At 46.2% G+C, this 13031-nt stretch overlaps 1 protein-coding gene across 1 annotated transcript in view; it reads right to left on the reverse strand.

Annotated features, from left to right (window-relative positions):
• sik3 (SIK family kinase 3) overlaps positions 1–13031 on the reverse strand; it is a 57445-nt gene that overhangs the window by 9308 nt on the left and 35106 nt on the right. The window contains exons 14-22 of the mRNA XM_080773102.1: positions 10278–10351; positions 6689–6877; positions 5245–5386; positions 4180–4302; positions 3057–3115; positions 2404–2504; positions 1154–1293; positions 918–1024; positions 120–399 (exon numbers count right to left, since the gene is read on the reverse strand). Coding sequence (XP_080629228.1) covers positions 120–399; positions 918–1024; positions 1154–1293; positions 2404–2504; positions 3057–3115; positions 4180–4302; positions 5245–5386; positions 6689–6877; positions 10278–10351 — 1215 coding nt within the window. The remainder of the gene's footprint in view (positions 1–119; positions 400–917; positions 1025–1153; positions 1294–2403; positions 2505–3056; positions 3116–4179; positions 4303–5244; positions 5387–6688; positions 6878–10277; positions 10352–13031) is intronic.

Here is a 13031-nt window from a genome sequence, read left to right on the forward strand (position 1 = left end):
CACACACACCACGTTAATTGTTTCATCGTTATCTAACGGGCAATAGAGGGTATGCGTGTGACATCATCATCAAACCTGGAAGTAAAGCAGAAACGCCTACTGAGTGGGGGGGGGTTTACCTGTAGCGTGGGGGTGACGTGGTGCTGGGGCGGCCGGTACTCCTGCGGGGTGGGGGACAGCAGGGCCTGCTGCAGCGGCGAGGGGCTGCCGTAGACCCCGGCCCCGCCCCCGTAGGGGGAGGGGCCGTCCAGGCCCGGCACGTTGAGCCCCCCCCCCACCTGCAGGTAGGGGGCGTAGGGGGAGGAGCCGGGAGCCCCCACCGTGGGGTCGCCCCCCCCGAACAGGTGGGTGTTGTACTGGGCCTGGTCGTAGCCCGACGAGAAACGTCCCAGGCTGCGGCTGTGACAGACAGACAGACAGACAGAGGGACAGGCAGACAGACAGACAGAGGGACAGGTAGACAGACAGCCAGAGGGACAGGTAGACAGGCAGACAGACAGTTACGTCAAACTCTTACGACTACTGTTATGACTGTGGTTATCAGCTGTTTCCAAAGGAAATTCTAAGTGTACAATTATGAAATGTCATTCATTTAAAGTTATTAAAGATATTTGTCATACTCTGCCCTGTGTAATTTCTTTTATAACGATGCCTTTTACATTTATCTGAAATGTAATTTGTATTCAAAAACAATATTAAAACAGTTTGGTAGCCATAAACATCTAGACGTCTAATTGCCAATTAAGTACCGGATGCCATAAGAATTTTTAATATTCTTAATTATTATTATTATTTTTCAGTAAGGTGTGTGTGTGTGTGTGTGTGTGTGCGCACTGCAGTGGGGTGCATCGGAGGGTGGGCGTGGCATGTCATTGTGGGCGTGGCATGTGGTTTTGGGGGGGCGTGTCCATGGTCACCTGTGCGTCTCGGCGTTGTCGGCGCTCAGCTGCTTGCCGAGCACGCGGTGTCCGCACGTCAGGAAGGCCTGGCCCCCCCGCTCCACCTCCTGCACCTGAATGGTCACCTGGAAATGACGGACACGGGAGGGAACCAATGAGAACGCTGGAAACATACATGTACAGTATACGTGTTTTCTCAAACTAGTTTCACGTCAAAGGGTTTGAAACTTTTCGATTGGTTCTCTTGAGGTCACCTGCTGCTGGCCCTGGGCCAATGGCACTCCGGCGCGTGCGGATCCCGGCTGCTGATTGGCCGTCATGGAGGCCCTGGGCGTCGGGGGGCTTCCGCTCTGGGCCTGGTAGAGAGACGGAGCGCCGTGCTGGTACGAGGCTCCTGATAACCACATCATTAGCATATTTAATCCTTCTTTAACCCATTCTGACCTGAGATCAGATTCATACGAGGTTTCCCCTGGACACACACTGGTCTGATTAAGCCATTCTGACCCGAGATCAGATTCTAAAAATGTCAGTCGTTCTTCGATTTTTCAAAAATAGCAGACCTACAAGCTCGTAGCGCGCCACTCGGTGGCGCGCTATGAGCTTGTAGATCTGCTATTTTTCAATAGCTAAAGCATAACATGATGCTAACACGAAAATGGGTTCCCGTTCAGAATGGGTCAATTGCATTTTAACTTAGCTAAAACCGCCACAATTCATGTCAACGGAGAACCATTTCATTATTCCCGGAAAACAGGACGTGTAGAATCGGCTACGTAAAACGTGTCCCGCGAATGCCATTTAATTCACCCAAAACACACGGTTTGCAACCGCCGATCATAAACGCTTAGCCACAAGCCAAGCTTGTTTTGATTTAAAAAAATCTTAATCTGAAGTGAGTGGTGCTGTACTGTACTGTACTGTACTAGCCCTCCTCCCTTGCCTGTGTGTGTCTGTGTTAGGCTGTGCAACAGTGACACTTGGTGGTGAACAGATGCTATAACGCTATTTTCGTGCTTGGACACAGACAGCCAGGGACACAGGGACAGACCCAGGGACCCAGGGGCATAGCCACACACACAGCTGTCTATAGGAGTGGTTGCACCACTCAAAAACGCAGCCTGGAAAATAATAATCTGTTCCCGTAGACTTCATAAGCCATGTGACTTTTCTCTGCCGCTTATTTCTTTTCCTGTTTACTTCCGTCACACGGCAGTAAGTGATACAGACGAGTGCAGAACAGAGTTATGAAACTTAATCAATATAGAAGATCCAGTAGAACTAAATGTCAGGGAGGGGACTAGTGGAGAAGAGATCTTTTCTCTGCCGCTTATTTCTTTTCCTGTTTATCGGTCACACGGCAGTAAGTGATACAGACGAGTGCAGAACAGAGTTATGAAACTTAATCAATATAAAAGAAGGCGTCAAAAGACAATCTCTAGGCAGTGGGGGTGAGTTAACTACCAAAGCAACAGCGTTGCATTGTGGGAGTCGTAGTACTGACCGTGGCCCTGCATGGGCGGCGGGCTCTGGTTGGTTGGCTGTCTGAAGAGGTGGTTGCTGGGATGCGTCGGGGGAGGGCTGGAGGGGGGCTGGATGCGCAACCTGGAGGGGGGGGCATTTACCGCAGGGGGTTAATTTCGTTGACTAAAACTATGACGAATTTCTTTTTGCAGACCATCTTTTGTCACCGACGGAACACTAAACAAAAGCTAAATAAAAACTAAAGGTACGATGACTAAAAATGCAGCTGAAAATCATATGCAGCTGTTCCAATCATAAAAACTAGGTTCAAATGTCAGTCAGGGAGGGGACTAGAGGAGAAGGGATCCAGCAGAATGAGCTGGAAGGTGTCTAAGTGGGAGAGGGCGTGCCTTAGCTAAAGGTGAATTGGGCTCCCAGAGATAGAAATGCCATTAAATGGGGGTCAGTAGACTAATGCATGTAAAACTGTGCGTCCTTGAAATGAAAATGGCTGAGAATCACTGCTAGAGCCGTAAGAATCTTCTCATGGGGGGTGGTCCGGTGGTCCCTGGTATTTCTTTTCAAATGGGGGTCTGCGGTAGTGTCAATTTGGGGGTCCTTGATGTGAAAAGGTTCGACCTCTGGCTTACCACACATATTGAACGGTGCGCTTGTGTGCACGTGCATGCTCACCTCTGAAGCTGGTGAGTCAGGTGACTGGGCTGGCTCTCACCGTGACCTAGAGACAAGGCCTGACAGGAAACACACAACCACCAATGAGAACGCAGCACAGGAGAGCACACATTATCTGATCAGCCAATGAGGACACACCACAGGGGAGCACACTATCTGATCAGCCAATGAGGACACACCACAGGGGAGCACACTTTATCTTATCAGCCAATGAGGACAACACAGGGAAGCATACAAAGTACAAACACACAAACTCACAAACCAGCACTTTAGTGCCATTATTATTAAAAAGAAATCCGCTGCAAAATAAGTGTTATTAAATGAGCTTTAATTGATGTAGATCTCGGCCAATGAGGTATAAGTGTTAAATACTGTAATTAAGTACAATTTGGAGGTATTTTTTTTACTATACAGAAAGAATAAAAAAGGGATAGAATATTCCTTAATCAAAAACATATTTTACCATTTGAGACACAGGGCCAGGCAATGGCATCTTTGTATGAAAAGTGCACCGTCTTGTCTGTCACATCAAATGCTAAAGCAGAGACGTTTCTGTGGCTACACGCAGCATTAAACTAACCACCCAATGATAGAACCGCAGAATTTTCTGTTAATTGTTAACCGTTAAGTTTAACTGAACATCCCTAATTGTAATGTCTGTTCATGTGATGTAGTACGAGGTTCACTCTGTACACCCATTTGTCCAGTAGAGGGTGCTACAACACAACACATATGATATAGCATGAAAGGCAATAAGGCTCCACTGCTGGCCACTTATTAGTTAGGTACTAGTGTGTGTGTGTGTGTGGGTTTGTAGGTGTGTGTGTGTGTGCGTCTGTGCACCCACTTGGATGTGCTGGTGTGTGTGTGTGCACACCCACCTGGATGTGCTGGTGTGTGTGTACCCACCTGGATGTGCTGGTGTGTGTGTGTGTGCACCCACCTGGATGTGCTGGTGTGTGTGTGTGTGTGTGCGTGCACCCACCTGGATGTGCTGGTGTGTGTGTGCACCCACCTGGATATGCTGGTGTGTGTGTGTGTGCGTGTGCACCCACCTGGATGTGCTGGTGTGCGTGTGCGTGCACCCACCTGGATGTGCTGGTGTGTGTGTGCGTGCACCCACCTGGATGTGCTGGTGTGTGTGTGCGTGCTGCTCTTGCTGGTACATCATGTGTTGCTGTTGGGTGTGTTCCAGGAGTCTCTCGTCCTGCGGAGCAGCGTACATCTTCTGGAGCTGCTCACACTCCTACACACACACACACACGGCCATGTAAACAGACTGAGGTGACCTCTGACCTTTCCACGAAAAGCTAGGGCCGGGCGATAAATGTGGTGGAGGATATCGTCGAGACGCTGCGACGTCTTTTCAGAGAGATATCGTACACATCGTGATACAGCGAATGCAGAGTTTGCCGTTCTATAGCTAAACGGATACATCTGTAGTAATGGCGGTTTCACAAGAAGTATTTTGGTCTAAATGGACTGTTGGTCTTTTTGTCACGTGAAACCTGACGCATGGGTCGCATTTATTTTTTGGCAACTGAATGGCTGGAAAATGGAAATTAAGAGTTTACAATTACTACATGGATACATTTCCTTAATGATTTATGATGTATGTTCTCTGTTATTAAGGTTATTGAAGCAGTCAATTTGTATTGGGGGGGTGTGGGAGGGGGGCCGGGCGTGGGATCGCGAGACATGGCCAAAGCATTTCCCGGGGTCCCCAGCCTAAAACCTTGAGAACCCCTGATGTAGACGACAAAATCGACACATCTGTTTGACCTGCCTGATGAGAGAGAGCTGTTCTCACCTGTTTGAGCTGCCTGATGAGAGAGCTGTTCTCACCTAGCCTGGGCACCATTTCATTTCGGTATATGATCCGGGCTGGAGCCGGATGATATGCTTACGTCATGTTGTAGGCAATGGTTTGCCTACAACAAACAGGAAGCTGTTTGTTGCTTCCTGTTTCAATAAAAGCAATAAAAGCTCTCGTAAGCGAGAGCTTTTATTGAGAGGGAAAAGGAAGTTGTCGCCGCCTGTTCATCCTGTCTGGCGACTACAAAACAATACTACAACATGACGTAACCACATCATCCGGCCCCAGCTCGGATCATACAGACTTTTGAAACAGAGACCAGGCTTTCCTCCGAGGCGGTGGAAAGCCTGGTGAGGCGAGGTTAGTTCTCACCTGTTTGAGCTGCCTGATGAGAGAGCTGTTCTCCAGGTGAGCCTTGAAGGCCTGGATGGTTTGAGCTCCGTCTGAGAAGCGTCGGACCGGAGAGAACCTCTCCATGGGGAGATGGAGGGTGTTGCAGTCCTTGTAACTGGACCTATGCACGCACACACGGACGCACACACACACACGCAGCAGGGAAACGGGTGTGGCGCAAAGTGACGCGTGGTACATGCACACCAATGACACGCATTAACACACACACACACACACACACACACCAATGACACGCATGAACACACACACACACACACACCAATGACACGCATGAACACACACACACACACACACACACACACACACACACACACACACACACACACGTTAAAGGAGCTCCTCTGTGTACATACTATTTTAAACGGATCTACGATCTACAAGCTCAAGTCGCATTGCGACGGGCTGTGAGCTTGCCAATCAGCCATTCGCGAGACACGCGATGGAGTTGTACATGTATCTATTATTTGAGGTTTCTGCCCGAAAATATGTAAATAGGACTGTGAAATATGACTGCTATAAAATGTTTTCAAAACTTTTCAGCAGCAGCAGACACAAATGTACACGAATACTGATTTTAACGACTTAACCCATCGCAGATCTGTTGTAACCTATACAATGTAATAGAAATAGACCATTATGCAGACCGCAGCCATCTTGCCATTTAAACTCAACTCAAAAAAATCACTTTCACCTAGAAACTCCATTCACACTTTTTATAATTCAGCTGACTGTGGAGACACATGCTGGAACTTTTTACTTTGAAATGTTTGATACTTTCTGTGTTATTTAACTTAAATGCCCAATGCATTCTCAATGGCAATAACACAAACTTTGGCACCATGTATTAAAAAAAGTTTATTTTTATTAAAAAAATATATTTAATTTTTATTTATTTTCAAAGACGTCCACAGACGTCTTGGGCACAGCACGCGGGGTAATACCAAAGACGTCCACGGACGTCTCGGGCACAAAATGTGTTCGTAACAAGCCGCAACTTCCCATTGACAGCCCATTCATCCAAACAGAAACAGAAAAGTCCTGATTAAACAACGTCAAACTCACCAACATTGCATCTGTACGAAAAGCTTGAATTATCCTCTTTCTGCAATGTGTTTGTTTCATAATTAAAAATCCACCGTAGACATGTTATGAGCTACTTCCTGTCAATACATTTCTTGCAGGTGATTTTTTTTAAAGTGCTGGAGTTTGGAAGCGGTTGTTGTATCACTCAATGGCCCTGCATACCACCCGTTTTGAATTTGCACATTATGGACGTTGCTTTACTGAAAACGAGTGCTTCCTAACTCATAACATGTCTACGGTGGATGTGTGTGTCTGTGTGTGTGTGTGTGTGTGTGTGTGCGTGCGTGCGTGCGTGCGTGTGGCGTGCCTCCCTCCTCACCGGGTGGTGGTGTGTGTGTCGGGGCCCCAGCAGACCCCCCCGCCGCCCCCCCTCTGGCGGGAGGGGCCGCCGGGGGCCTGCGGGCCGCCCCCCCGCTGCTGGGACTCCGCCCCCTGGGGCTCTGTGGCGTGCTGCGGCGTGCACGTGAGCGCGTGCGTGGTGTGGCGTTTGGAGCGGTTCGCCAGGTACCTGGTACCGCGGGGAGGGGGGGGGGGAGGGGTGATGGTGGGTGTGGTGGGGGGTGGAGACAGGAAGCAGTGCCGGTCAGCTGTCTCTCTTTCCTCATTGGCTATTGGAGGGTGGGCGGGGTTACAGTACACCTAAATCTGGCATCAAACGCTGATGTTTATCCTCTGAATTAGGGCTCAGATTGAGCTGGATTGAACAACAATGTTTTTTATTATCACGTAATATAATATCCGTGTTCTTTACTCATAATGGTTATGAAGCATCATCCGACGGTGAAATTAGGCCTATTTTATCCAAAGAATATAAAAATAAAGGCCACGTAAAAATTCCTATCTTTAACGTTAAAAGAAATGTCACTATATAACATGTCCTAATATGAATAAATGTCAAACGGTACAGAGCCAAATCCCCGATAGAATTTCTCATGTCATTTGTTTTATAATTTTTTTTTTAACAAAGTGTAAATTTAAATGCGGTTTTGAACGGGAACAGCACTTGGGCGACTCCGGGGCGCACAGCGTGGGTTTGACGTCAGTAGGTGGGATAAGCCCCGCCCCTGGCCCCACCCATTCCCCACTTCAGCCAATGAGTGTTTTCATGTCATATATATCATCTCACACCAGCCAATCAGATGGAAGCTAAGACGAGTCACACAATGACAGCTTATTATGGGATGTATCCCAGAGCCCCACCCCCAAGCTTCTTTTTTTTTTTTTGCAGATCGGAAAATCTACAAAGCTACAGAGTTAGCAAAGCTTCTGCGACAAAGAGAGAGGTGGGGCAGTGTTAATTTTGCTGACTAAAATACTAAGATTTTGATATTAAATTAATTAAATTTCAGATGACTAAACATGGCTGAAAGACCTTTCAAACGTGAAGCGATATAACACGCCTATAGTTCATTTTCAATGAGACCTGCGTTTTTTTTTGCGCTGTGGGGAGCAGTCGCGGTGCGACAACGCAAGCGTATTATTTACGTGAGCGAATTTGTTGCAAGCGTGCTCGTTTCGTGTACACGCCCGCGACTCACCAGACGTGGATTCGGTTCAGCTTTTCCTTTACGCTTTGCGTTGTCGCGCCTCTCTTTAGAACACCTGTAGCAAGCAGACCTCTCATTGGTCCAGGCAACAACGTGTGCGTTCCTCGCTTCCCGTTTGAAAGGCCCTTAAGACTAAATAAGACTTTACTGTGAAAATGAACACTAAGACTAAGTCCAAAATATGTTTAGTCGACTGAGACTAAGACTTTAGTTTAGTCTAAACCATTTCAGATGACTAAATAGTAAGGGTGTAATGATAGTAACTGTATCGAAATATACATTTTAATTTAAGAAAAGTATAAATATTGCATCGTTTGACTGTGTATCGTATCGTTTTGCAATGGAAATAATCAATGTCATCAATACTAAGTACAATTTTAAGAAGACAACATATTAGTTGAATTACTTTTCCATTTCATATCGCTACACTTGTTCTATGGATGTGTGTATTCTCTGTGTTCATGTCAAGTTGTGGGTTTGTCCACATGTGTTCAAATACAATGTCCGTCTATTTGCCAGAGAATCACTGTGTTTACTCATTTATAGCCATAATAATACATCTTTCCCTGCACTATTCTCAAGTTTCACACACGTTTAATGCATTTGCTAAATAGTTACTGTATCGATTTCAAATCATTGAATCGTATCGTATCGCCATAATGAACCAATATCGTCCATGTGTCGTATCGTGATACGCATCGTATCGTCACACCCCTACTAATTAGTACCACAACGAGAGAGAAAGCGATGGATGTAAGCGAGTGGGAGAGGTAGAGGCGTGGCTGTGAGGGCGTTGTTCGACTCAGATCGGGGAGGTGTGGGGGGGGGGGGGAAGCCAGATGCATGATGGGGGATGAGGAGGAGGAAGGGAAGGAAGGAAGGGGTGAGGAGGGGGGGGTGGATTCAGTACCCCGCCCCACCACACCCCCAGAAGGGAGGCAGAAAGCAGAAGCTCCGAGCCTAGAGCCAACACACACCCAGCTACACACACACAGGGCAAAGGTCACCAGCAGCAGCAGCAGCACACCACTCCCAGATACACGCCCCACTGAGCAACACTCGGCCATTAGACCTCTGTTTAATTAAAAGCCGCTTAAAACTGGTGTAAAAGTTAACTTTTTTTTATATACAGGTGTGATGGTACAATTCGGGAGTTTGTTGAAAAGTTTAACGGGAGTTTCCTGTAATATACACATCCGTATTCCAAGCTTTTTGCGCAGAGTCTATATATCTATATATAGCTATAACACTAAGCCTAAAAGGTTCACTTTTACACAGTTTATTATGGCGGTTTTAGACCTATGTTAGAGGTGTAACAGGCCACAGTACAGCTCAGCAGGTCCCCAGCAGCAGCAGAGCAGTCCCAGTTCAGCGCTTCTGGATGTTATCAGACGCCTTGATCTCCATCATCAGCCCTTATTATGAAGACCATGCAATGCCGCCAGAAATGGCCATTTCCTACAGCAGTGGTTCCCGAACCTTTTCATGTCAAGGACCCCCGAAATTTACACTAATTAGCCCCGCCAGGGACCCCCCCCCTCTGAGAGAAGATATTTACGGCTCTAGCAGTGATTCTCAAACTTTTTAATTTCAAGGACATGTTTGACATGCATTAGGGCTACGGACCCTCATTTAATTGCATTTCTATCTCTGGGAACCCCAATTCATATTGAATTCAAAATGAATGATAATTTTACTCTGAGAGTGCACGAATGGAAGCAAATGGGACACCCTTGGTTCCATTCGTACACTCTCAAGAGTTACAGAACCCATAAGGATCCATTTGGTTCCAAACTATCATTTAGCCTTATGGGGAACCCCTGGAACTCCCTCAAGGACCCCCTGGGGGTCCCCGGACCCCACTGTCCTCCATATTGACGTTTGTTGTCAGCCGCTGTCCGCGCTCCACGCTGGCGTCCATGGCATGGTCTCCATAAGGAGCATAATGTTGGTTTATTAATTAAGGCCTGATGATAACATCCAAAGCGGGTTGCCCGGCAACCCCACACAGATCACCAGCAGATACTCAAGAGGACATTTCCATAGAAAATGCATTGAAGCAGCCCCCCCCTCCCCAGCAGTCTGTCGTCTGAACTAAAGATGCCTGGGAAAAAAAAGAACCCTGAGCGTGTCTGAGAATTTCCGAGACTCAAAACGGGTTATCCAAGTCAGTGGTGGTCCCTTTAACACATTTAAAGTGCCATCTGGTGGACAAAAGTGGTGGTGCTTGGGAGCCTTAAAAAAAAAAGGCTTCTATATCCTTAACAGTTTTCTGAAAAACCTATGTCGATTCCAAAGCATCAAGATCAGACGACAGAACCCAGCCCAAAACCCCCCCCTCGCCCGGTTGCCGTCGGTTACCTCTGGACCGCCTCCTGGTCTGGCTCGCCGTCGGACCCCTCCTCATCCACGGGAGCTACGGCCGGGATGGGATGCTGAGAGAGAGAGAGAGAGAGAGAGAGAGAGAGAGAGAGAGAGAGAGAGAATTTAAGCCACGGACCACCATTTGATGACATTTAGCCTCTCAGACCCAAAACGAAAGAATATTTTGTTATCGTTGGATGCGATTCTGTCCACAATCCCATGGTATACCGATGTTGGTCCCATTAGGAGAGATAACAGGCAAAACGTTGATCAAAATAACTATTCTTCTACATTCTATAATGTGTAGACGTCTTGTAAATTTAAAAGGTACCGTAATTTAATAAAAAGCCGCCCCCCCTGTTAACCCATTCTGACCTGAGATCAGATTCATACGAGGTTTCCACTGGACACACACTGGTCTGATAAACCCATTCTGACCTGAGATCAGATTTAAAAAAATGTCAGTCGTTCTTCGATTTTTCAAAAATAGCAGACCTACAAGCTCGTAGCGCGCCACTCGGTGGCGCGCTATGAGCTTGTAGATCTGCTATTTTTCAATAGCTAAAGCATAACATGATGCTAACACCAAAACGGGTTCCCGGTCAGAATGGGTTAATTACCGGGGGTGGCGTGGAATTTAGCAAATAAAAACCCTCATTCTTTGATTAGCCGGTTATTATTTTTGTTTTATTTAGTTTTTTTTCAAGTGGCCGTATCTGTTACCTTCTGCTCTTCCACGTCAGTGTCCAGTTGCCGGGTGGTCGCGCTGCTTGTGGACAACAACAATAACAAACTAACAGACTAACTTCGGGCGCGAACGCCACTAAGCACTTTTCATGGCTACGGACAATAAAACGAATTAGTCTATAACTGCGGAGGAGGGAGGAGAACGACACAACAACAAGCTAATTAAATCTACTACGATGAGGGAGCGTTTGTGACACGACGCGCTGCGCCCGCAGATCTGCCCTTTATGCAACAAACGTGCGTTCGTTCGTTCTATAAACAATAGATCTATCATTTACAGAACGGACGCTAAGCTTAGCTTGTTGCTAACGCGACCCTCTCTCTCTCTCTCTCTCTCTCTCTCTCAATTCAATTCAAAGGAGCTTTATTGGCATGAGAAAACATACGTTTACATGCCAAAGACACTCTCTCTCTCTCTCTTTTTGTATGTACCTCGTTGAAGTTACATCATTTAGATGATGATCACTGCAGTGTGGCACTGTTCACATAAACTGCTTTGATATTATAGGAAATAGCCTTCCATACTGTATATTCTATTTTATTATTTGCTTCTGAACTTGTCATTAGCCTAACTGTAGATACAGATATTTGAATGTGCCACAGTATTGTGGTAGTATGTCTCAGTTGAAGTTATATATTTGTGACCAGATTTGACTGAGGGAGTGCCATTGGATTATTTTTTTTACATGTCATATGAAAGCAGGGAATCATAGCTTCAAATTGACATTGGTTGTTAAAGTTAAATTGATGTGTTGATGTTATTATAGTATTTACCATAGGCTATATTGTTATAAAAAATAAAATAAAAGACCATTGAGCACCTGCAACTCCACTGTTTAATATTTCATGAGGACTTGGTTTCAATACATGACCCCAGTACATTTTACTGGGTTCTAACTGACACAATGATCGGCTTGAAAAGTAGAAACATAGGCCTCCTTCTTATAGCTGCCTCCTTCCAATAAAAGCCCGGTATCAGAATCGGTTGAGACAAATAAAACCCCCGGATAATAAATGAGGATTTACGGTAGTATAGACAACATTTAAGCCTAAATGTCAAACTACATGTGTATTTATATATTTAGCATTTTTTTCCTATATCAACAGCCACTATATAATTGTGCTGGGGTATTTTCCTGCAAAAAGACACGTCCCCCTGGCTGTATTTTGGTTTTGTTCCAATGTTTATGTTGACGTTCATCCCTTGGCAGGGACTCGGTCTGTGTGGGGAGGGAGGGGAGCTCAGCAGGAGCTATCCCTTTGATTGGGCCATACATTGGGCCTCCCTCCTGCTGAGCACCCCTCCCCCCCCCCCCCTCCCTGCCAAGGGAAGAACGTCAACAAATATTGGAACAAAAGCAAAATACAGTGTCTTTCTTCAGAAAAACACCCCAGCACAATTATATAGGGAAACAATGAAAGATATGAATATACATATATTTTGAATGTAGGCTAAAATGTTGTCTATCTTACTACCTTTAAGTAACGCAGATTTGTAACAAAACTGTATCTCTTGAGCGTAAAATGAAATCAAATCCATTTGGTTTCATTATTTAGCTGGGGACCACCTGTGGAACCCCCTCAAGGACCACTGGTGGTCCCCGGACCACTGGTTGAACACCACTGCCATAAATGAATGAATGTTGAACAACTACAACAGATCCACTTCTCACGGGAAGCGGTCCCGGTTCTTAATTATTTCTCCCCCATGTCCGTATATATACGTACGTTGACGCTAGGTGGCGTCATATACCAGTCCGATACGTACCCCAACGTGGACTCTGTCCATATAATGGTTGATGCCTACGGAAGCCTTTAACATTGGTCCGGTTCCCATAGCAACACCCCACCGTTCCAACTATGGGAAGGCATATATATTTTCAGTTGGAGAGCAGTGGAGAGGTGGATTTTCATACTCTCATATAACTCTTCTCCTAAAATCGCTGTCCTTGGTGGATTTTCTGCCATCCACATTTCGGATTTAATTTGTGCCTTTTCCCCGCA

This window comes from Protomyctophum bolini, assembly GCF_963924005.1.
Source record: "Protomyctophum bolini genome assembly, chromosome: 9".
In the NCBI taxonomy this organism is placed as follows: Eukaryota; Metazoa; Chordata; class Actinopteri; order Myctophiformes; family Myctophidae; genus Protomyctophum; species Protomyctophum bolini.